Source organism: Cebus imitator, unplaced genomic scaffold, assembly GCF_001604975.1.
Source record: "Cebus imitator isolate Cc_AM_T3 unplaced genomic scaffold, Cebus_imitator-1.0 Scaffold329, whole genome shotgun sequence".
NCBI lineage: Eukaryota > Metazoa > Chordata > Mammalia > Primates > Cebidae > Cebus > Cebus imitator.
Genome location: NW_016107644.1, coordinates 1575278 through 1600601, shown reverse-complemented (window position 1 = coordinate 1600601; position 25324 = coordinate 1575278). Strand labels below are relative to the sequence as shown.

The 25324-nt window shown below is 57.7% G+C and overlaps 1 protein-coding gene across 3 annotated transcripts in view; it reads right to left on the bottom strand.

Moving 5' to 3' along the window:
* The window catches only part of TAFA5 (TAFA chemokine like family member 5), a 218004-nt gene that overhangs the window by 120864 nt on the left and 71816 nt on the right, over nt 1-25324 (bottom strand). Inside the window, exon 1 of one of the 3 annotated variants that reach the window (XM_017504856.2) lies at nt 16467-16727. The exons of the other annotated variants lie outside the window; for them this stretch is intronic. Within the exon in view, the coding sequence (XP_017360345.1) occupies nt 16467-16557 (91 nt within the window). The 5' untranslated portion in view covers nt 16558-16727. Of the gene's footprint in view, nt 1-16466; nt 16728-25324 lie in introns of those variants that run through there. 3 annotated transcript variants of the gene reach the window in all.

Here is a 25324-nt window from a genome sequence, read left to right as displayed (position 1 = left end):
CTGTCCTAGCCCCCATCTCAGCACCCCTGTCCTAGCCCCCCATCTCAGCACCCCTGTCCTAGCCCCCATCTCAGCACCCCTGTCCATCCATCCCAGCTGCATCTTCCAGTCCCCATTGGGTGCAGCCCTCGGAGGCCACCTGCACACTCACGTGTGACCCAGAGCTTGTCAACATGTGTGCGCAGGATGCTGAGAACACACCAACAGTTTCCCCTCATGCATGCACCCCAGAACGTCCCGCTGGCTCCCCCGTTTCTCTCCTCGCCCATCCGAGTGGGTCGGACAGCCGAAGCCTGCCGGGATCTGCCGGGCAGCCTACAGTCCCCAAGCCTCGCTGGGTTCTGCTGGCCAAGAGCAGACGCCTGCCTCCCTCTCACCGCCCCTGCACATCTCCAGAGAAAGAGGGCACACACAGGGCCACTCCGTGGGCACAAGAGCATGACCGGGGCCTGGGAGGATGCACAGGCCCCGGCGCCCTGGCAAAAGGCTTTTGTTTTCTGGCGTTTATCACAGTGGGTCTCCCAGGAAACCACAGTTCCTTACATAAGGACTTCAGGAGAGAAAATAGGAAAAATCACGAACATGAGAGCCGGTGCCGACACTGATGGGGTCTCCGTGGGCTGCAGCGCCGTGGACTCTGTGCCGTGAGTCCCCCTTCACCACCTTCACGACCCTGAGACGCTCACAGCCGCACTGGGGGTCATGCCGGGGGAAGAGGACAGGACTTGACCTCACGGGAGCACTTACTGTCCCATTTCACAGACTGGGAAGTGGAAGCCTAGGGAGGCCGTGCTAAGGGATGGCCCCAGCTGCCCTGGCTGGGGACTCCCTGGCGCTGCAGCAGCTCCCAGAGTGCACTATGCCTGAGGGCGCGGGGGGAAGGTGCCCAACGGGCTGCACAATGAAGCTGCAATGTTGAGCAAACCGTACCAACACGGCCACTTCGGGGGGCTGGGCTGATGGATCGTTTCTCTCACGTTAGCACTAGCCATGCTCAGCCCTGCAGTCCCTAAGCCCTGACCCCAGCCACTCGCCTCAGTCCTCCACCCTGAGCCCCCAGCCTGGACAGCCAGCTCAGAACCTCTGCCTGGTGCCGGGCCCACAGCAGTCTCCCTGCCTGAAAAGACATGTCCCCTCCCATAGGTCACCATCACTAACTTGAGGCCTGTGTGGCCTCGGGTAAGCCCCTCCCCAGCCCTCTGCCTCCATTTCCCCACCTGCAGAATGGGGGGGCTGGGCCTGACTAGCTGCCTCTCAGCTCTGCAGCCTTCCTCTCCCGGCACCCTCAGCTACCAGCTCCGAGGCCCTTTCTACCCCCGGCCGCTGGTAACACAGGTGGGGTCCTGGGCTGGCCTCGGGCTCAGGACGTCCATCCGGAAGAGGGTGACGGTGTCTCCCAGGCGACACCATTCATGACTTTGGGCACCAACCCTGCCGTGTCTGCTGCAGCTCCTGTCGGGATTCCTGAAGGACATCTTAGTTCCCACGGCTGCAAGGACACCTCCCTCTCATGGACTCTGCCCTCGTTCAGCTACCTCTGAAGAGTCCCGGGTCCAAGACCCAGGACCAAACCCCACAGCCAGGTCCGCCCTAAAGACGCCAGTCCAGCAAGCCAAGACACCAGGAGGCAGATGTCTTTCTGAGAGACCCCTAGGAGCAGCATGCAGCCGACGGGAGGGATTCCAGGGAGGCTCCGGGAACGCTCCCACGCCTGCATCTCTTGCTGATGCCCAGGAAAACTGCTCAGTTTCTCAGCAGCACGGGGCTTCCTCACTCTAGACTGGCCCAGGCCTCTGTCCAGCAGGGCACGCGAGAACCGGCCTTCTGAGGACTGAGTCAATCACTGCGAGGAGGGAATGCCAGCCCGACGCAGGGAACCAGAGTCTGCCCCAGAGAGGATGAGAAACGACAGTGCCCGCAGCACCCGTTTCACGGTTCTTCAGCCCAAGTCAGAGGCTGGGACAGCAGGAGGGGGAAGACACCTGGACTCGGGGCTGGCCGCGAGGCAAGGACACAGTGTCCCAAGTCCCCTGCCTGAGGTGGCTTGCTTCGCCTGCCCCACGGCCTCCGAGGTCCTCTTACTATACCATGTGCAGGGGAGGAGACAGGGCATGGGGAACATAGGCCCAGGTCACACACCAGCAATGGGACAGCCAAGCCAACCCTGGGAGGCCACAGGCTCTGCCACCCTCACACCAGAGCCACCGTACAGTGCCGGGGACAGACCAGCGGCCCACGGAAAGGAAGCTGGCACAGTGCCCTGGGCACAGTGTGGGCGCAGGGGGCAGCACCGTGGTTGGGTCACTAACCACAACAGTAATTCTACCACTGGCTCAGGATGGCCCCACAGAGCACACCAAGGAGGCCCCACAGAGCATCTCAAGACCTGCCAGGGACCCCTGCCTCCTGCCATCCAGCCAGAGGCCTGCTAAGGAGGGGAGGTGCCCTGGGCCGTGGGCATCACCTCCATCCACCACACCTCAGTGGCTGAATGGTGCTCAGGGCCGTGAGGCTGTGGCACTAGATCCCAAGCACCTGCCTGGAGAGAAAGACGCCTTGCCAGGTGCCCAGGAAGCTGGCTGGCCTGAGAGGGAGACTCCGTGGGGGAGTGGGCGGGGGCTGGACCCTGGCTCCGTGGCCGTCTGTGAGCCCAGTGCCGCCTCCTCCTGCCACGCCACCATCTCCTTCTCCTGCCTGGGAACATACTGCCCACATGAGTTCAGGGTTCAGCTGGCCCGGGCCCCTCCCTCAGGCCAGCCCAGGGTCAGGCCTAGGCTCCGGTATTCACCTTCCAGCTGCTCTGGGTCACCCCACTACCCTCTGCCCCCACTGCCCGGGAACAGGCTCTCCCCTGTTGCCTGGAGCCCTGAGGGCACCTCCTGGACAGCGCCCTCTCCCTGCACCAGCAAGATGACTCTGTCCCAGGTGAAGGCTGAGAAACGCCTGCTACCTGTCTGTGCCTCCCTCCAGGGCAAGGCCACAGCTGGGGGTGACTGAGGCGTCACAACCCCTGGGGGTCAGATGAACGGGGGTGAAAAGAGAGCAGGCAGGGCCCAGAGGGGTGGCTTGTGATGGGAACACCCACTCCTGCCTGTGGTTCTGAGGGCAATGTCCACCCAAGGGGAACCACACTCCCGTTCTAGAATATTCACTAAGGAAGCAGGAACCTTACCCTCTCCCTAGCTCACAGCCCGTCCCAGAGACAAGAAACCACCTCGATACACAGAACGCTTCACGCGGTTCTCCAGGCCAAGCCACCAACTTGGGAGAAAAGAGAAACGTGTGTCTCAGCTAAGATAAATTACTGCATTAAGAACAAATCATGACTTTGGGAGGTCGAGGCGGGCGGGTCACCTGAGGTCAGGGGTTCAAGTCCAGCCTTGCCAACGTGGCAAAACCGTGTCTCTACTAGAAATACAAAAATTAGCCAGGCCTGGTGGTGGCAGGCGCCTGTAATCCCAGCTACTCAGGAGGCTGAGGCAGGAGAATCGCTTGAACCCGGGAGGTGGAGGTTGCGGTGAGCTGAGATCACATCACCGGACTCCAGTCTGGGTGACAGAGTAAGACTCCGTCTCAAAAAAAATAAGAGAGAACAAATCACAAAAAAAAGACTAAACATCTGATGCATTTTGGTAACATTAATAACAAACATACCAGGTAACTGTGAAGCTGATCACAACCGATTCGAACTGGAATAGGAAATGCCTTGGAGGAGGCTGGACACAACGGCTGTTCTTTTTCACAGTTTTCTCTTGGATTAAAAAAATGACAATGTAACTTTCAAAGGGACACCAGCCAGTGGGCTCTGGGAGTCCTGGGTCCGCGGGTGGCAGCCGCTGGAGGTCAGCCCGGCCCAGGCTCAGCCCGTTCTGCACGGCGGGTGTTGAGCAGCTGCCGGAGAAGCTCACAGTGTCTCCCGGGCTCGGGCCAAGCTGTGAACCCCCCAGGGTTGCACCACAGCCATACATCACCTCACTACTAAAAGGAAATCTTCCATCACCCCGTGAACGGAAAGCCAGTGCCTTTGCCGAAATAGAAGGCACCCCTAAAAGCAGATACAAAGCTATTAAAATAACAAACGCCCATCCGCATCCGCATCGAGCCAGCTTGCAGGCCAGCGGCAGTGCGTGCCCTCACTCTGGGAAATGCTGGATCTATGGGAGGATGAACGTTCAGAATTTCCAGGCCGTCCACCCCAACCCCGACCTCCTCGGGAAAACCAGCTTCTTCCTCAGCCCCCAACTCAAGGGCCCTCACTCCCGTGGCATTCCACCCCTGAGCTGAGAATCCGGGTCTTTCCCTTCATGCTGACGGAGCATCTGCTCCCTCGGGCCCTCCTTGAGATGAGGTGGACCTGAATCAGACCCAGGCCCCATCCACCCGCCATGCTGCCTGGAGATGCGTGCATACACGCACACACATGTGTGCACACACACACTTGTGGGCTGCAATCCCTTGTGACAAGATCCTCAGCGTGTGTCTGCTCTATCTGGTTCCTCTGGCCACTGTGACAAATCACAAACCCATGGCTTACAAACAGAAGTTTCTGCCCTCACAGTTCTGGAGGATGGAAGTTGGAAATCAACGTGTCTCCAGACTGTGCTTCCTCCAGAAGCTCCAGGAAGAACCCTTCCTGCGTCTTCCAGCTCCTGGTGGCTGCGGGTTCTCCTTGGCTTGTGGCCGCATCACTCCAGCCCGCACTCCGTCTTCACCAGGCCCTCTCTCCTGTCCGTGTGCTTCTCTTCTCTTCCCTTGTAAGGACTGGCCTTTGGACTGGGGGTGCATCCTAATCCAAGGTGACATCAGCTTGACATCCTGGCCGTAACAACTTCTGCAAAGATGCTTTTTCCAAACGAGAGCACCCTGGGTTTCCAGGTGGCTCTGACTTTGGGGACCTCCAACCGACCCCTACGGGTGTGCATTACTCACAGGTGCAGACTCCAGTCTCACTGCCTTTTCACACAAATGACCCCATGAGACCCCCAACCCCAGCCAGTCAGCCCCATCCACCTTCCACCAACATGCTGCCCATGGCTGGCATACAGCAGGTACTCAATACATGCATGCCAAACTGAGGGCAGCGTGACTATCAAGGCTGTCCCCAAGGCAGCCGGCGGGCAGGAGCAGGGAGCTGTCACTGTGCAGGCATTCCCTGGGGACAGGAGGGTCTGAAGATGGATTTTCTGGTTCTGCAAAGCACAGAGTTATTTATAAGCAAGGTCTGGGTTCTTCCATCAGTGAAGCGAATCTGCGGGCCTGCTCGGTGCCTCTGTCATCAGAGGAGAAGAAAGGTCATTGGCTAATAAAATCCGCCTTCTCCGAGGCAGATGCTTTGGAGAGTGTGGACTAAGGGCTGCAGGACCTCTTCTAAATGCACCCAGGGAAGATCGCATGGGGGCCAGGCTGGCTCCACGGTCCAGTTGGAATGGTCTTGGGGACGGCTCTTCCCATGGATTCCTGAGTCTTCTGCCAGGAGTGTCCCCGAGGGTGCTGTGTTCACCTGCCATTCCTCAGCTGGGAAGCCAGAGGCAGGGAGATGGCACTGAATCATGCCCCCAACCCCCCCAGGTCCCTGTGGTCACAGCAAGAGACCACAGCCCAGAAGCCAGTCCTGACACCCAGCGGCCACCAGCCTGAATCCATGGGGACCCGCTTTGAGTCCAACGCAGGGGACGGGATGAGATGTCCCGCTGTCAACTTGGAGAGTAGCACCCACCCTGCTGACACCCTCTGAAGGACCCCTCCTCCTGCGAGCAATGCCTTCCTTCCGCCAATGCCTCCGCAGAGCCTTCCAGGGTGGCAGCGCAGCCCCATCCAGGCAGCAGGGTTGGGAGAGAGGGCACCTGGTTCTGGGGCCACAGCCAAGACACTGCACCTTCCGTCCTTGTGTTTCCTCAACAGTAAGTTGTAGAACGATCACGCCTTCTGCGCAGGTGGCCTCAGGAGCAAAGGAGGTGACAGCAAAGAGCAGCCGCCAAGGTCAAGGCCAGGCCCGTCACCAGAGGCCCCTGTGCTCAGCCCACGGGCTCACCGGCTTACTGTCTCTGCCGAGATGACCCTTCTCGTCAATCCAAGGCCAATGCAGACCCCTGTTGAACATCCAGTTCTCCCCTGACCAACTCCCCAACCCACTGGAGCCCCCGTTATGCGCAGTTGGAGCTCAGCCAAGGAGGCTTCTGACACCTGCAGGACAACGCAGGCCTGCCTGCTTCCCTCTGGAGTAACACGGGCAGGAGCCAGGCAAGGGCCTGGCGGGGACAGTGCCGGGGCCGAGACAGCAGGTTCAGCCTGGGAGGGAGGGCCTGCTTCTGGGAAGTTCAGCGGGCCCTCAGCGGGGCAGAAGGCAGCCTCTGCGTGGGTCCTCCAAGCCCCAGAGGCCTTTAGAAGCATGGATTTGTTTTTAAAAATGCAAAAGGAGAAGACGGAAAGGCAAGGGCAGAAGGCCGTGTTTGAAGCATGCTGACGAGGCGTCTGGAGGGGGGTGTGAGGGTGGGGGGAGCTGGGGAACCAGCACCCTCCCCTGAGGGCCAGGGAGCCAGGACCTGGCCTACCCCACAAGGCAGCCTCATCAGCCAGAGGACCAGGTGCCCCGGGCCACTTCTGGTGACGTCAGCTTCCCTGGGGCCCTCCAGGGCTCCATTCCCCAGCCTAGGAGTCCACAGAAACGCAGCAAAGGGCAGGGCCAGCAGCCACTGCCTCCTTGGTGGCTCAAGTAGTGACTTCCCTAAATGCCTGCTTGCAGCCCACGACTGACCTGCCTGAAGACCACACATGGCCTCCCTGCAGCCCACGCCTGACCTGCCTGAAGACCACACATGGCCTCCCTGAAGACCACGCCTGACCTGCCTGCAGCCCACGCCTGACCTGCCTGAAGACCACACATGGCCTCCCTGAAGACCACGCCTGGCCTACCCACAAACAGCTGGTCCTGTTCCACTCGAGGACAGCGGCTCCCAGGTGGCGAGGAAACAGCCCTTCCTTACCCACCAAACCACAGGAGCTGCGAGGACGGGCGAGTCCCTGCAGTCTGGGACTCTCTGCCCACACCGAGGCCCGTGAGATGAACCTAGGTGTGCAGACCCCTCCAGAACTTGTGCCCAAGGCATCTCAGAGTCCTGGGATGCATGGAAAATCGTCATGGGCCTCTGTGCAGAAGGTCACCCCAAATTCCGGAGGAAGGAGAGCTACCCACCCACAGAGCACTCTCAGCTGACGACGGCCTCCATACCCTAAGAACTGCACCCAGAGCGTGAAGAGAGATCTGCACACGCCACGAGGCCACAGGGAAACCACAGGGACACAGACGCAGCTGGCAACACGGCCCTGGCTCCCACACCCCGGACAAGGGGCCGGGTGAAGGCCTGGCTGTCACCAGCGTGCCCATGTGGGGTGGCCCTGATGACCTGTGGGTGCACTGTGGCTGCCCCACACGCTACAGCCCAGCTGGACACGTGGTGGGAGCCCGTCCTGTCATCCAGGGGACACAGGACAGGCCTCCCTCCCCACTCAAGCAACACTGTGTCTGGACAACACTGAGTCCTATCATTGAGGAACTCTCTAGAAACCACTATGGACACTGTCAAGGTCACCCAGCTGTGCATGGAAGGTTCCAGACTGCACTTCAAAGACTCCACCCACCAGGGGCCAAGCCACTTGCCCAGGAACTTGGGATTCAGAGAAGTGGGTGAAACCCTGAGAACACCAGCCCTGCACCCCTGCAAATGTCTGCGATTCCCTCCCCAGACAGGGCGGCCCTGCGTCCAGTGCCTGCGGCCTCATCAGCTCCACAGACACGCCCAGCACTTGGCAGGAGCGGCTCCTGGGCTCTGCGCAAGGTCACCACTGTGGTCATCAGTCGGGGGCCCCCTGTGGAATTCCCCAAGGTTTCCCCTCCTTTTATCATCCCCTTCGTGCGAAGAGGAGACTGAGGGTCCCAGAAGCCCGCCCCTGGCCTGGTATCATGGTACAGGTGGGCTTCCTCGTCCTGAAGGTTATTTGCAGAAGCGGGTATGACCCCTTGGGATGGGCACAAGGCACGCAAGATGCGCATCGCAGCCCGCAGCGGGAGGTGGGTGTGCCAGGCCCAGGCACCACCCACGCTGCCCCTGCCTGGGGTCACAGAGAGAAAAGACAGAGCTGCGCGTCTGTGCCTGTCCTGCTGTCCTCTGGGACCTGGGCCCTCTCTCGGTCTCACCGGACCACAGCTGCCCACACGGTGAAGGGCAGGGCAATGCCCTCCTCCCCAGGAAGCCTCTGCAGAGGCCCAGCCAGCAAGGACCAGGGGCAGGGTCCGGGTGAGGGCAGGGACAAGGCCACAGGGGCAGACACTGAAGCTGGGTCCGCTGTCCTCTCTCTTCCTCCAGAACCCACGGCGGAGCCCATGGGTGGGCTGGGGACTGTGCGGCGGTTGGGCTACGGTGTGTGTGTGGCATGGCAGGTGTAACGTGTTTCTGATGTGTGGCTCTGCGTGTATGACGTGGATGTGGTACGGTGTATGTCTTGGCATGTGTTTGTGTGGGTGTGTGTTTGTATATTTTGTGTCGGGGGGACGGTCACGGTGTATGTGTGCTGTGTGTGTTTGTGTGGTATGCATATTTAGTGTATATATGTAGTATATTTTATATGTGTGTGTGTTGTATGTGGTGTATTCTATGTGTGTTTATGTTGTGTATGTGGTGTGTCTGTGGCATATTTTGTGTGTGTGCAGTGTGTGGCATGTGGTATGTGTACACAGTGTGTAATGTGTGTGGTGTCTAGTATGTGTGCTGTATTTTGCTGTGTGTGGTATCTGTGTGATGTATTTTGTGTGTCTCTGATGTATGCTATGTGTGTGGTGTGTGCTGTATGCATGCTGGTTTTTGTGAGTTGTGTGTAATATCTAGTGTGAGTGATGTATGTGGTGTATTTTGTATGTGATGTGTGTGGTGTATTTTATGTGGTGTGTGCTGTGTGTGTGATGTGTGTTGTATGTGGGTATGTGTATGGCATATTTTGTGTGTTGTGTGTGTGGTGTATATTGTGTGTTGTGTGGTGTGGTTTGTATGTGGTAAATTTGTGTCTGCTGTGTGTGTGGTGTATTCTGTGTTTGTGTATGTTGTGTATGTGGTATGTCTGTGGTAAGTGTGGTGTATCATGTGTGCATGCCGTGTGGTGTGTGTGTATGTGGTATATATGGCGTATTTTGTGTGTGTTGTGTATATATGGTGCATTTTGTGTGTGGTGCCTGTGTATAGTGTATTTTCTGTGGTGTGGGGCATGTGGTGTGTGCGGTGTACATGTGGTGTACTTCATGTGTAGCATGTGTGTGGTGTATTCTGTGTGGTGTGTGTGGTATGTGTGTGGTGTATTCTGTGTGTGGTATGTGAATGTGTGTGGTCTGTTTGCACGGCATATTTTGTGTGGGGTGTGTGTGTGTGGTGTGCACTGTGTGTTCTGTGCATATTCTGTGTGTATGTTTTGTATGTGGTATGTTTGTGGTGTACATGCTGTATATTGTGTGTGTGTGTGCTATGTATAGTGTATGTAGTGTGTGGTGTGTGTGTGAGAGATGTATCTGGTGAGTGGTGTGTGTGTGGTGTCCAGTGTGGTATGGTGTATGTGGTGTAGTTTGTGTCTTGCATGTGTGGTGTGTGGCATGTGCTATGTGTGGTGTGTTGTGTGTGTGAAGGGTGCATACATGTGGTGCGTGGTGCATATTGTGTGTGATGTGTATGTGGTGTATATATGTGTGTGGTTTGTGTTGTGTGTGTTTTGTGCATTTTGTGTTGTGTGTGGTGTACTTTGTGTGGTGTGTGTAGGTGTGGTATATTTTGTGTGTGGTGTGTGTGTATATGTAGTTTATTTTGTGTGTGGTGTATTTTGTCTGTGTGGTGTGTGGTGTATTTTGTGTGTGTGGTGTGTGTATTTTGTGTGTGGGGTGTGTGGTATGTGGTGTATTTTATGTGTGGTGTGTGGTGTATTTTGTGTGTGCTGTGTGTGGTGTGTGGGGTGTGTAGTATGCAATGTGTGTTGTGTGCAGCGAGATGTAGTGTGTGCAGCATGTGGTATGCGTTGTGTATTTTGTGTGTGGTGTGTGGGCGGTATTTTGTGTGTGTTGTATTTTGTGTGCGGGGTGTGTGGTGTGCAATGTGTGTTGTATAATGTGTGCATGTGAGGTGTAATGTGTGCAGCATGTGGTATGTGTTATTTTGTGTGTGGTGTGTAGTGTGTGTGTGGTGTGTGGTATGTGGGGTGCATGGTATGCGTGGTGTGTGTGGGGTGTGGTGTGTGTATATTTTGTATGTGGTGTGTGTGTGGTACATTTTGTGTGTGGTGGGTAGCATGTGTGGTGTGTGGTGTATTTTGTGTGTGGTGTGCGGTGTATTTTGTGTGTGGTGTGTGTGGTATGCGGTGTATTTTGTGTGTGTGGTGTATTTTGTGTGTGGTGTGTGTGGTGTGTAATGTGTGCAGCATGTGGTATGTGTTGTGTATTTTGTGTGTGGTGTATTTTGTGTATGGTGTGTGTGGTGTGTGTAGTGTGTGCAGTGTGTGGGGCATGTGGTATGTGTGGTGTGTGTAGTGTGTGCAGTGTGTGGTATGTGTGGGGTGTGGTGTGTATTTTGTATGTGATGTGTAATATGTGTATATTTTATATGTGGTGCACAGTTGGTGTGTAGTGTGTGGTGTATTTTGCATATGGTTTGTGGCGTGTAGGGTGTGCAGCGTGTGGGGTGTGTGGTATATGTGGTGTATTTTGTGTGTGTGGTGTATTTTGTGTGTGGTGTGTGTGGTGTGTAATGTGTGCAGCATGTGGTATGTGTTGTTTGAGTGTGGTGTGTAGTGTGTGGTGTATTTTGTGTCTGCTTTGTGCAGTGTGTGGGGTGTGTGGTATGTGTGGGGTGTGGTGTGCATTTTGTATGTGATGTATAGTATGTGTATATTTTACATGTGGTGCGCAGTTGGTGTGTAGTGTGTGGTGTATTTTGCATACGGTTTGTGGCGTGTAGTGTGTGTGGCGTGTGGGGCGTGTGGTACGTGTGGTGTATTTTGTGTATAGGGTGTGCAGTGTGTGGGGTGTCTCTGCCGGGGGGCACCCTGTGCCTGTCTCTGGGAGGGGTGGGCTCACACACGAGCCCAGGTAAGAGGAGGAAAAGGGAAGACACCGCCACCCCCACCCCGCATTGTGAGGCAGGTCAGGGCTCCCGCAGCACAAAGGCTCTGGGGTCCCCAGGGTTGGTCTGAAAGGAGCCCCCGTGCACTCGCTGGGATCTCTCCACGCAGACCTCGGCTGACCGCTTTCCCGTGTTTTCCGTCTGTTCGGATCACGGTGCCCTCCCTGCGGGCCACAGATCTCCGTGCTGATGTGTAAATAAGGAGGTGAGGACTGCCCCCCTCCCGGAGCACTGCTGCCTGCACACACGGCTCCCTAATTAAGGGCTGTATTTCACATCAGGTTTATAAAGCATGATCCTGTACTTACATGTTTAAGAAGCTCACACAACTCTGTGAACACCTACAAGTGTTTAGTTACACACAAGCAGGCACATGTACACACACGCAAACATGCAAACCCAGGAAAACGTCAGCAGTGAACCCTTCCAAGAAGGTTGCCCTGACCCTGCCTTCTCCAGGCCCAGGGGCTCTTGGGCTGTGTCTGCAGCCAGCATCGCACCGGGCAGGGCACATGGCACCCCTCCCGCCCCTCACTACGGTGCCACGCCCACAGACCACCGCGCGCGGAACTGAATGCCCTCTCCACATGGCAGCAACATGGGAGACGGGTGAGTTTCCACAGATGCCGACAGCAAGACCAGCCCCAACCCAATCCTCCCGCGTGTGGCGGGATCGACCACCAGCTGGCCCAGCCCACTGCCAGCCTGGCCCTCAGGGAGGTCGGGGAGGCTGGGACTCCGGCTCCCAGCAAGGCAGCGAAGAGCCAACTTGTGTCTGGAAGTCACCTCCATTTGCAGCCCGTTTCTAACGTTTAGTGTCAGAGACACAGCAGATGTGACACCCATTCCAGTGAGTGTGGGTTTTATTTAGAGTCTGTGTCACACAAGAAACGATAGTAAATGATGATAAAGGAGTTGGTTATTTTTAACGCCTTTTCCTTTCCACCCCTCCCGGCTGCCATTCACACCTACCTGTCCTTGCAAACAGTGTCTGCCAGAGGGTCAGGGAGAGGCAGGCCAAGGGACACCTGCGAGGTGGGGATGGCACTGGGACGCCCCTGCGCCCGTAAAAACAGTAGGCCATAAAAACAGTGCACCCAGAGAGTGGGCTGCAGAAGCCCCTGGGGCCCCTAAACCAAGCCCAGGACCCCTCCACACACAGCCTGAGACTCAGGGAGAAATGAGGAGCCAGCTCTAAGCTCAGAGCCTGGGGGTGGGGGCAGCCCCACGCCAAGACTGGGTGCAGGTGTACGGGCACAACCGGCCGTGAGACAGAGCAGCTGAACTCCACCCCTTCCCCACACACCCCGTTAGACACTCAGAACGGAGCCTGGCGCAGCCTCGCGCCCTTACGGAGAACAGCCTTGCCGCTCTGGAAAATCTCAAGGACATCAACCCAGCCCTCACCCAGCCCACGATGGGCCACCCCCGATGCCCCGGGGACACACACCTGTGCTCACGAAGCTGGGATGGCTGTTCGTATTCAACAAATACTTCTGATGGAGTCTTAGGGCCAGGAACTGAGCTGTGTCTCCTAAGAAGTTCTCTATCCATTTCTTAAAAAATAAATGGATCCATCTACAGAGAGATGAACACTCTGCATCGCCCGCTCATCTTGTAAAGATGGCACCGACCGATGGCTGCGCAGAGCCTCAACAATTACTGCCACACCGTCCACTGCCTTGACGGCGTTGAGGACGCAGCTTGCTATGGGCCCCCCGGGTCTGCAGGATGATGCCTCATTTCCAAAAGTGCCAGCTCACTCAGTAAATGAGAGTTGAATCCTGTTGACTCAGTCAACGGCCTGCCCTCCAACAGCCACGGAAAGATGGGCACCCCACAGAGGTTCGGAAAGCACCTCTGGAATCCAGGCCCTGGTACACGGTCCCGGGGCAGCCCGACACAAAAGTTCTCAGAACTCACCTGCAAAAGAGGCTTTTTAACAGCACGTTCAGGCCATCGAATGCACTCCCCTGCCATCAAAAGGATTGGCAGAGAGAGTTGAACCTCAAGGAAAGAGGCACTGGGTTCTCCCTCCCACGCAGAAAGCATCGGGCAGAACGATCTCCCGGCTTTCTCCTGCCCCTTTGGGTCCCAAAGCCCGGAAACCTGCCTGCCGCTGTGGCCGGCCCTGGGCCCCGCCGCACTCCCGGCTCTTTCAAGTATTTTCCTATTCTTCTGGTTACACGAGGCAGCCACACCAAAGCCTGCTAATCTGTGCTGCGTCCAAGTGACTCAAGACTTCCAGAAAAATATTGTAAAGTCTTTGGAAGAGGGAGGTGGAAAATATTTTTATACTTCTAGCTGTTTCCTTAACTCTGTATTTGGAGGCCAAACATGAAGGAGACAGAGCTCTGGCTGCCCGCTCCCGTCTCTGTCACACACGCCCCCTGCTCCCTAAGGACACGGCTGGCTCTTCCATCAAGGTCCTGGGACTCCCGCCCTCACCCCGACTCTAACTGCACCGTGCACACAGCATGTGCACACACCAGAAGAAAGGACGACTCTCCCCTCCCAGAGGAGGGTCAGCGTGTCCTAAGGATGACAGGGCAAGAAGACAGGCTGCCCAGGCCCCAGGGCCGGACCCCACACTGTGGCCCTGTTTTCCTCCCCGGCCGGTGGCTGCCCAGCCAGGCCTGGTGTGGCGGGCACGACCGGTTCCCACAAAGCTCGGACGCACCAAGGCTGCCATTACGGACCACAATTTGCCTCTCTCTCGGATCACAGCCCTATTCATCTCCGCAAACCCTGGAAGACAGAGTGGCCAGAGGAGGACGGATTAGCCACGGGGTGGCCTCTATCTCCACACAAAAGGAGAAGTATAGAAAAACAGCTCCCTGGGACCCTCATTCTTCACCCCTGAAAAAAACAGATTCATGGAAATGGCTGTTTAAACAGCTCTTTCCCACTTGGCCCCAGACAACAAGTCACAATTGTCCACCCGCCTGCGGCGCTCCTGCCCTCCTGCTGGACAATGCGTCTCGAGCCCATCAGCCAGGAACCAGAGTGGGCCAGCCCCTCCCTGCACCCTCACTGCGGCTCCCCCAAGGCCTCCCCTGGGGCTCCTGACGCCAAGGGGCCAAAAGGGCATCTCAGCAAGGACCAGGGGGCCGCTCAAGTCCTGACCTCCAGGCAGACAGGCGGCAGGGGCTCCAACCCAGGTGAAGACCACCGCTGTGGGATGGGGAGATGGGACTTCAGGAGTCCCAGGGGGCTATGCAAACACCAGACCCTGAAACCACTCTTTCAAAGGTACCTGTGCCCTCAGTGCACAGCTGACCCCATCCTATCCCACCTTCCTAGGACTACGCGTCTTCCACGCACTGACACACGTGTGTCTGCTTCAACATAAACATGGATGTGTCTGTGAATGGCTAAATCTACAGAAAACACTCTACTCAGCAAACACAAGCAGTATTTAATCCTGGGCCTGATGCTAGACCTTCCCAGCTGAGAGTCAGAAACTCTGTCTTCCTGGCCAATAAAGAGTCCTTTAGACCTAGAGCCTCCGGGGGACAGCAGAGTCCCGCCAGACACCTGCACTGGTCAGCGCCACAGGGAGACGCAGAAAGGAACCCTCACTACAGGCTGGCCACATGGTAAGGGGCTTCCCCTTTAACTAACTCACAGCTTAAAAGTCAGTGGAGCGTCGCTTCGTCACAGAGTATCAGGACACAGCTGGGCACTCGGACCTCAGAGAAACACAGAAATGCTCACACACACGCCCTTCCAACAAGCCAGTCCCCTCAAAGAATTCGAGATCAGCCGAAGAGGTGGAGAACCTGGGGCGCAAACACACACAGGCCCGGCAGAACAGGGACCCCTTCGCCAGGTGCCTGGAATGCACCAGGGGTGGTTCCCACAGTCCTGCCAGAGGACACCAGCGGAGGGCAGCCCTCGCCAGCCTTCCTGGAGTGAATGACTCCTCGGCAGGAAGAAGGATGGCCTCCCCAGCCCAAAGGACCACTGCCCAGGGCCGAACCACCCACTCCAGAAGTCGGTCAGTAAGGCAGCAGGAAGAAGCTGGGCCTCCCACCCCAGGAAGGGTCCCCACAAGCCCTGGCTGCCACGTCAAGCCTGCAGCAGAGTCCTGGGGCAGCCTCCTCTCCCTTCTGACCTGGCCCTCCTCTTCCTGGGTGCCCACATCCAAAACCAGAGGAGGGAAGTGGACACCAGGCCCTCAGCGGTCACAGGGCCTGGGTCCAGGCTCCCGCACCTACCTGCTTTCCCAGGCCTCCAGCGGCTCCTTCATTAGTCAGGGAAGCAGCTGAATTTGCAAGCCCTTCCTTCGCAGGAGCCCAGAGCTAATGAGAACCCAGGCAGTTACCAGCCACACAGGCTCCCTCCACAGCTCAGCCTTCCCAGCCAACCTACGGGAGCAGCGGGCAGAGCTGGCCCAGCCTGTGTGTCAGAGCACCAGTAACCAGGAGCAGGGGTGCCCGGGGAGCCCAATGCCTCGGTTGCCCCCAGTCTGCTATGACAGGCCAGGCTGATCCTGGGATGCAGCGGGACCTCTGCACGGGGAGCCTGGCCCTGAAGCCAGGAAGTTTCCATGAGTGCGCCTGGGGTGCCTGGAGCCTACGGTGCATCAGGGAGGTGTGGCCCTGTCCCGACCCTCAGAGAGATGCTTCCCGGTCCACCGGGCCTCTGCAGCCAGGAGGGTCCAACAGCTATCCTGGGCGCCTCAACAGTCCCAGACCGCCCTGTAGTCTAGCAGGGACTAGGACGGCAGGGGCAGAACTTGGTGCCGGAGCCTCCGCACCCAGGTGGCAAAGCCCCTCCTCCCCGAGTTGTGGGTCCCTGAGTCGGCCCTGAAGGCGGCGTGGGCCCAGGGGAACGAGTGCGCAGGCCTGTTTCCCGATGCCCGCGGGCCCCAGCCCGGCGCCCACACCGGCGGGTCTCAGCTCCGCTCCCGCCCCGGCCCGGCCCGGCCCGCCCGCCAACGTGGAGCGCTGGTGCCATCTACCGAGGGCCACGGCGTCCGGGCGGGCGCCGCTGCCACCGAGCCGTGCGGGGCAGGGGGTGGGAACCGCGGCCACGGCTCGGGCCGGGCACCCGGGGCGGCGCGAGAGGAACCGAGGTTGCAGCGCGCCCCGAACCCGCGCCCTGCCAGGGATCCCCGAAAGGCGCGGGGCGGCGAGACGCGCGGGGGGCCGGGCTCCGGGCAGGGTCGCACCGCCGGCCATTCCGGCCCCGCAGTGGCGCTGCGCGAGCCTCGGGCGAGCGGCGGCGGCGGAACGTGCTGGAAGCCGGGTCGGGCGCAGGGACCGCCGTGGGCCGGGCAGAGCTCGGAGGACGGCGCCCGGGGACAATTACCTTCTTTGAGGAATTGCGCGTGGATCACCAGGACGAGGAAGCAGCAGAGCGCGGCCCCTGCCAGTGCCCAGAGCGCCTTCAGGAGCTGCATCGCGGAGTGGCCGCTCGGCCGACGCCCCCGAAGTCGCGCAGCAAAGGTCCAGGCGCCGCATCAGCGCCCCGCCGGGTGCAGCCGCCGCGGCCGCCCGCTCGCGCCCTCCATCCGCCGCCAACGCCGCGCTCCGCCGCGACTGGAGGCGCCACTCCGGGAGGCGATGTGTGTCTTTTTGGGCAGGGGGGAGGGGAGCGGGGGGACGGGGCGCCGGGGAGGGGGCGGGCGGGCGGGGCGGGGAGGTTAGCAGAAAGTCTCGGGCCGCGGCGGCCGCCGCTCCGGCCACTCGGCCACCATCGCGGGCTGCGGGGCGCCGGGGGCCCGGGCGCGGGGAGGCGGCCGCCGCGGCCCCATGAATCAGCCCCGCCGCCGCCCCCGGAGCCGCACCGCCAGCAGGGCCCGGACGGCGGGCCGCGGATTGCGCAACGGCCGGGCGGCGCGGGGGGGTCTGGCGCTTCCCCAGCCCCCTCCTCCGCCTGTCGCCCCCCCGCCCGCTGCTCGGCGTCGCCTTCCTCCTCCTCCTCCTCCTCCTCCTCCTCCTCCGCCGCCGCCGCCGCCTCCGCCGCCGCCGCCTCCGCCTCCGCCGCCCGCGCTCGCTCCGGCCCGGGGCTCAGGGGGCCGCCGCGCCGCCGCCGCCACCGCCGCCGCGGAGGGCCAGGCTCGGGGCCGGGGCTGCGCGCCGCGCGCGGGGCTGCAGCACCATCGCCGCCGCCGGGGCCCGCGCGGCCCGGCCGACCCCGCGGCGATCGAACTTGCGCGGCCCGGGGCTGGCGGGCCGGTCTCCCCTCCGGACGGTGCCGGCCTCCGCGCTCCCCGCAGCCCGCGCCTCCGCCGCCGCGGCCGGGACGAGGTCCGGGCCCGCCTCTCCCGCGGGCTGCGCGCGCTGGGCCGCCGGGGCCGGGGCCGGGGCCGGGGTCGGGGGCGGCCGCGCCTACAGGTGGGGCCGGCGACGCTGCGCGCCTCTCCGCCCGCGGGACGCCGCTGCTGCTCCGGCCTGGAGGCGCGCGCCCGCCCGCTCCGCTCCGCTCGGCGCCGGCTGCTGGGAGGCGGAGGGAGGGGAGCGCGGCGCCGCCGCTGCCAGCCCAGGTGGCCGGGCCCGCGCAGCCTCGGAGTCCGGCCCGCGCCCGCCGCCGTCTGCGCTCCTCCAGGCCGCGGGGCCGCCGATGCGCACTGGGCCGCGAGGGACCCGGGACCCCCGCCCTGCAGCGCCCCCGCCTGGCGCGCCGGCGGGTCAGGCGGGGCCGGTCCAGCCGAAAACTGCGGGTCGGGCTCCACCTAGGTGCGCAGGGGCCTCACTGCAGAGACGGGACGCGGGGCCTCGGGTGGCGCCCAGCCTCCCTCGTACCCAGGGCGCCGGGAGACGCGGGGAGACCCGGGCCCGCCAGCGGCTGGGAGGGCTCGGAGGAGGCTGGTCCCGCGGCTTCTGAAAACGGCACCTCTGACTGGACACACACACACACAAGCGCACACACACACCCCGCCTCCCTGGCCCTACTGTGTGCCACCCTCCAGGCAGCTGCCCTGCACCCAAGAGCGTGGGCGCACAGTTAATGCCCACGTTCTGTTCCAGGGGAAACAAGCGGGCGCCTTCCTGCGCTGCCCCCTTCCAGCCTCTAGGAAGGAGGGGTCTTTGCTTCCGGCCAGTTTTGCTCCCCAAACCCGCACCCCAGAGCAGGGGGCACGGGTGTCCTCGTCAGGGGGTCGCCCCAGAGCCCAGCACCAAGACCAGTGTGGTAAGGCCTCAAGGCATTTTTGCCTGAATTGAATTTGAAATTGAATTTCAAATGCCCAGGAAAGAGCAGGGGACAGAAGTCGGGGCCTAAGCTTCCTCGGACCCTGTCCGGGGTGGGGGCAGTGCTGGTGCCTGCAGGGCATGTGGGTCACATGAGGGCTGGTCCTCCTTACACTGCTCCTGATGCACCAGGAAGGGAAAGAGGCCTGGTCCTGAAGGGCTCTTGGAGGTCAGATAGCTCAAGCCCATCGGTATGCATTGGGGGAAACTGAGGCTCATAGCAGCATGGTGACTGGCCCCACATCAACTAGCAAGTCAAGGACAGAGTCAGGACCAGCTGCCAAGCTTGATGCCATCTGCGTGACCGGGCTCTGCTGTGCCCAGCACCTGGCCAGAAGAGAGGTGTCCACAAAGCAGTTCTTCACCTCTGGCTCTCATCACCCTCCACCTGCTCCCAAAAACATCCAGGAGAGGAAAGAATGCCCCATCCAACTCCTCTCACCTAGAAGCGTGGCCCCAGCCTCACAACAGCCAAGCAACTAAGCAGCTCAGGGCGGGCCCTGGGAGGGACTAGCCATTCTCTCTGCTCATGCAAGCCCCTTGGAAACCCTGTTTCCTATAAGCACCCCACTCTATTCTGCTCTCTCCACCCCTAGACATGCTCTAGAGGTAGCGGCTGCTCAGGAGCCCACCCCGCCTGGCTGGCAGAGCCTGACCTCCCCCAAGGTTGCTGCCTTCATCCTGCACCTGGTGCACAGCTCCCCAGTCAGAGGGCTCAAGGTTCTTCTGGGTGCTTATCACGTGTGCTCGCCCCTGGCCCCCAAAAGGGACCTCAATCAGGAGAGAGAGCCCGCCCTTGACACTCACTGTGTCCCCAATCAGGTGCATATTATCTGAAATTCTAAAAATTGACAAGTATGCTAAATTCACCAGGGGAATTTTTCAGAACTAACCATTTGGAAGATCCTTCTGTAAAGAGAATTAAAGAGGATAAAGGAAAAAAAAAAGTTCATAGAGGCTTGGCTCACCACTTCACTTTCAAAAGGTGGCAGGAGGACCTCTGTGCCTAGCGCTGAGGACCACCGTCACACCTCCCTGGGCACCAAGGCCTCCTGTCAGTAAATGCATGCGGCCTTGCTTACACCTTTGAAAGGCGTCAGAGCTGAAGACTTGGGAACATCACACAGGGCATCTCAAGAGTAAATTAACCGTGCAGAGCAAAGAGGCCCCGGGTGCCACTGGGAAGGCAGATCCAGGTGGCAGTGTGAACACCTGAGCCAGCTACAACCACACAGATCTCGGCGGGGGGGACACCTAGGGTCTCACTGACAGGTCAGGAAGGACCATTTATGAATACTAAAACCATAGCGGCATTGGGAACCAGAGAAATAAGCAAGCCAGCAAGGGTGAGGGGGTCCGGGGCCAAGTTGCTGGATGGAAGAGAAGGAACTGCGGTGGGAACCACCAGAAAGATGGCTGCCACATCCTCCCGAGAAGGTGGAACAAAGCAGGGGTGTGGCCAGGCGTCCAGGCAGGAAGGCACTCGGCCACAGAGCTGCATTTCCACGCTGCCGGGTAGGTGTGTCCTCCCCCAGGCCCCCTGCAAATTGCTGCTTTAAGATGCGTGTAGCCCAGACCAGAGCCAGAGGAAAGCTGTCCAAAGAGGAGGTGCCTTCTGCCTGGGGACAGTCCCCACAGTGCCTAAGGTGTGGGACTTAGGAAGGGAAAGTGAGCATTTTCTTTAGCCTGTCTCTAACTGAAATTTAACACCGCCTTCAATTAAGCATGGAGGCAGTAAACACAATACTTTAGCCATAACTATGACTTTGTCACCAACAGAAATCACAGTATTCTCATACCACATCACAGCTCCTGTAGATATCTCAGTCTACTGCTTATTTTCACCATGACTTCAAATTACGGTCATCCCACTACTGCCTTTTATGTAATGTGTTCATAAAGAAAACACATTGCTATGTCAAAATAAGCTTTTGACCGTTTGATTAGTGCATGTTGACATAATTGATCTTCTTAATCGTGTATGTTTAGTTTATTCTGAGATGGGTTGCACAGGCTTCAGCAGATTTCCAGAGGCCCACTGCACACAAAAAAGCCGGGAACTTGCTTCTGGAGTGAAAAACTTGGGGTCTAAGAAATAACGAGGGCAAGGCCGGGCGCCGTAGCTCACGCCTGTAATCCCAGCACTTTGGGAGGTCAAGGCAGGCGGATCGCGAGGTCAGGAGATGGAGACTATCCTGGCCAAGATGTTGAAACCGGGTCTCTACTAAAATACAAAAAAAAAAAAAAAAATTAGCCGGGTGTGGGGGAGTGGTGGCACGCACCTGCAGTCCCAGCTACCCAGGAGGCTGAGGCAGGGGAGTCTCTTGAACCCAGGAGGCAGAGGTTGCAGTGAGCAGAGATCGTGCCACTGCACTCCAGCCTAGGCCACAAGAGCAAAACTCCATCTCAAAAAAAAAAAAAAGGGGGGGGGGACAGAGCAGAGTTAAGGACCTTGGTCACTACAAGCAGGACCAGCAGGGCCAAAGGCAGCACAATTCCTCCCAAGAGTGAAATGCACAAAAACTTCTGTCCCCAGGGTCAAGCCTGCCAGCACCAGCAAATGCCAGGACTGTGTTTGCCCATCAGCCCCATGCCTCCTTCCAGGATGGCCTGCCCATCTGTCCACGCACCTTGCCCATTCCCAGAGAATACAGTAAGCTCTCACAGTTAAGTGAGAAGCCTGTTGGGTTACACGGGGCAGAGGTGACCCACGCCGGCCAGTCAATACACACACCTCAACCTTTATTCCTACACAGACAGGACCTGGCAGAGATCACCCCACTCTCTCCTGCCTTGCAGAAAGGTGTTTGCAGAAAGCTAGTGGCATGAAAGAGAAGGCAGGCCTAGCTGTGCATACTCTACACTTGAACCTTAGGGGACAGAAATAATTCAGGGAAAATAATCATAACCATAATTGTGATCATTCTAAATAGCATAATTCTCAAAAACATTGAAAGAAAATGGTATCAATAAGAGAAAACCAGACTCCTATGGGGAAAAAAAGGAAAACAAGAAAATGAGAAAAAAACTTAGAAATTAATGTGACTGGCCCATTTTAAGATATAGGGTATGCCCTGAATGGTAAAGTGGGAATGAGTGAAGACCGGACTGTGGAAAATAAAATCAAATATGTTTACAAGAGTGGGAGCACATGGAGAGGTGAAAAAGTGGGGAAAATTGAGACCTAGAAGGTATTCCTAGGCATCTAACTTGTATTTATTAGAGATTCTAAAGGAGAATAAAAGGCAACAAAAAGAAGGAAATAGTCAAATAAATAAAGACACATCTTCAGATTGTAGGGACTCACGATATTCTGATTAGCTCTAATGGACAGACCTCTAGATCCAAGCAACGCAAGAAAAACTTGCAGAATATGTTTTTAAAAAAAACAAAAAACAGGCCAGGCATGGTGGCTCATGCCTGTAATCTTAGCACTTCGGGAGGCCAAGGTGGACATCACAAGGTCAGGAGATTGAGACTATCTTTGACAACATGGTGAAAGCCTGTCTCTACTAAAAATACAAAAATTAGCTGGACATGGATATATAGTATAGCAACATGCCTACAATCCCAGCTACTGGGGTTGTTGAGGCAGGAGAATCACTTGAACCCAGGAGGTGGAGGTTGCAGTGAGCCGAGATCATGCCACTGCACTCCAAGCCTGGCAAAAGAGCGAGACTCCAACAAAAAAAAAAAAAAAAAAAAAAAAGAAAAAAAAAAAAAAAAAAAAAAAAAAAAAAAAAAAAAAAAAAAAGGAAAAACAGTGTTCTATGAAGACAGAAATGAGCTGACACTGAAAAAACACTTGCTTCTTGAAGACAAGGGAGTAGTAACTTCAAGTTCTGGTGGGAAAAGATAGAAGACGTAGAATTTTATACCCAGCTAAACAGTCAACAAGGCATACCATTTGAGAGCATTCGAAAGTTCAGTTTACTAGTCCCATCCCTTATACAAAAAGCTGGTCTAGGTTATACTCCCCCAATGAAGGGAATCAAGGGACTGCACCTGGAGATGTGGTACAAAAGAAAATTTAGCACCTTCGACTCTCTAGAATAAACTGTGAAGAACTGCTGCAAAGATACATTAGCCCTTGATACTTGAAAGAATCCAACTGATAAAATCTTTACAATGGTATATCTCTTTCTCCAGAGTTCTAGTCATAAATCTTTCTGCCATAAACATTTATGGGATAGTATTATAAATGCACTTTAATTCCATTCAAGTTTCAAAATCAACATGTAGAAAAGTCAATAGAAAGTTAAACATAATTCTCAAACTCTGACCATTAAGTACATAATAGAGAAATGAAAAGAGGAAGGCAGTGTTTTAATGGGGAGAGTAAGCCCTCTGTTTTTTTCACTGTTCGAAATGGAAAGTGAGGAGGTCCTGACCAGAGGTGATGAAGTAAGAAGTAAAAGTTTGCGTGTGCACTGCTGACATCGTCCCAGTTGAAAATGAAAACTTATAGTGATCAGGGCCAGGCTGGGTAAGAGAGAAGCTATTAACCATTTGTCCCAGGGGAAGGGCCTGGATGCTGGGAAGGAGGCAGAATCCTGCCTTTCATCTGGAACTTTCCTTTGTCATTGTAATTTATTTTTTTACAATATCCATCATGTATGTTCTGTGATTTAAGATATCCTAGCCTCATAACAACAATGTAGATAAATTGTGTGACATCTATAGATATGTAATACTTTGCACCCTTTGAGGAAAAGGAGGAAGTGGTGCATATATGGGCAAAGGCAAAGGCAGCCTCAGTCATGTTTTCAATAGGTATGAACATAGCCATGCCCCTAATCACAGGGAGGAGGTGGTGATGCTGGCCTTGACCGACAAGCAGAATCCATCCAGTGTGGGCAGTAGGGTGGGGAAGATGCAGGGCAGCAGGGCCCTGCCAGGGAGGTGTGGGGAGCAGAGGAGTGAGGCTGAGCCAGAGAGGGCACGTGATCATGTTGGTGAGGAAGAGCTCAGCCTCAGGGAGGCCTCTGGTGCAGCAGCCATGTGTGCAGGGGCACTGGGGGCCATGACACTGGGGTAAATCTGGCATGGCCCCTGAGGGCCCAAGGATGTTCCTGGAAGGACCACAGCATGGCAGGCCATAGTTTCTGCCTCTTTCTGAGCCTGGGAGACAATGAGAGGGCACGCCAGCCGCATGCTGGGGACAGGCCTGGAAGGCAGCATGAGCCTCACCAGCACCTGGGACCCAAGCGAGGCCTGTGGGAGGCCACCCCCGGGGACACACGTGGCTCGGGTCAGCATGCACTTTCGTGGCCACTTGATGAGGCCAGCCCCCATGACAGCCAGGATCAGCAACGCAACGCCCAGCAGACCGGGCCACGGCAATGCAGAGCAGCTCTGTGGGTGCCAGGGGCACAACCCGGGTCAGGAGCACTGGGGTTGCTCCAGTGAGGAGGGACCACAGTGCCCACGGGAATGCTAGGTGTCCCGTGGGCCTTAATTGTAGAAGCCACACTCCCCATGTCCTTGGCAGCCTCCACGTCCACTATCAGACCATCCCAGAGGTCACAAAACAGAAAGGCTCCCAGACCCCATGGAGACACCCTAAATACACAGTTTAGTCAATCACAGTGACAGGCAAAGAGTCATTTCACATGTGGGGGCCAGGTCAAGTTTTGCGGTTTCCAGAAAATTCCATGACTGCATATATCCCACTCTCCCCTGGAGCTGGAGTCTGAGTATCCACAGCCTGTGGCCCCACGTCCACTGTCCTGCCCTGAGGATGTCCTCTTCTGAGTAACTGTGCCCACCTGCAGTACCCAGCACACTCCAGGCAGCTGTCCCCATCCCACAGGCCAAAACCGGGCACCAGGGCGGAGAGGCAGCTGTGTAGGAGACCACAGCCAATGAGGGCTGCAGTGGCTCAGGCCCCCAGGCACCAGTCTGCTCGCAGCCCGGCCCTGCCCCTCCTTCAGAGCTGGCTGGGGGTTCAGGATGGATGGTGCTGACGTCCCTGCCATGAGCACAGGAGGATGCTCTGCCCTCGTCTGGCCCCGCACCCCGGCCCCGCAGGCTGTGCTCACCATGGCTGGACCATGAAAGGAGATCTGGAGAAGGGCGATGGGGCTTCGGGGGGAGGCTGGGCTGGCAGCCAAGAGGCAGCATGGGGCAGAAAGCAATACTGTCCCCGAGATGGGACTGAAGGCCCCCAGCGGGCACACACACTGCCCACCGTGGCCCGGGCTCCTCACTGGCCTCACCTCCCAGCTCTAGGACCGCAGGCCACTCCAGTGCAGGCAAACCTCTGCCCATTCCCAGGCCTGCCCAGCACGGTGCATGGGCTGAGCCTTGGGCACGAATGCCCTGCTCAACCCTCATCCTGTGAGACTCTGTGCCCCAGGCCACCCTGCGGACTTCAGTGTCACCCCTGTTCCTGCAGCCCCAGCCACCCCTGCCTGAGCTCACCCGGAGGAGCCTGGAGGATGTGTGACCAGCTGGTGAGTCCTGAGTGAATGCGGACAGGAAGAGGGGCTGGGAGGAGCCTTGGTGGAGCAGGCCTGTTCCCCCTCCCCTCAGGCCACCTGCCCGCCCTGGCCAGCCCTGCCACCTGTGCCAGCCAATCCCCACCCGCAGCAATGCAGGGACTCTTATCTCCAAACCCTCGCCCACGATCACCCTGCTCTCCGTTTTGAAATTCTTATCTTTTCTCTGCACACATTAACTCTCACTTTAGCTGGGCTTAATAGATCCCATTCACTCAAAGTGGGGATTGTCCTTTTAAAGCAATTCCTAATAAGGCTGGGAGGAAAGCACTTGGCCTGGGGAGGGTTCCTGTGACCCCCGGTCCTTGGAAACAGAGGGGCACACAGGAGGGCTCCCAGCAGCCAGAGGAGCACACAGGAGGGCTCCCAGCAGGCAGAGGGGCACACAGGAGGGCTCCCAGCAGCCAGAGGAGCACACAGGAGGGCTCCCAGCAGCCAGAGGGGCACACAGGAGGCCCTCCCAGCAGCCAGGGGG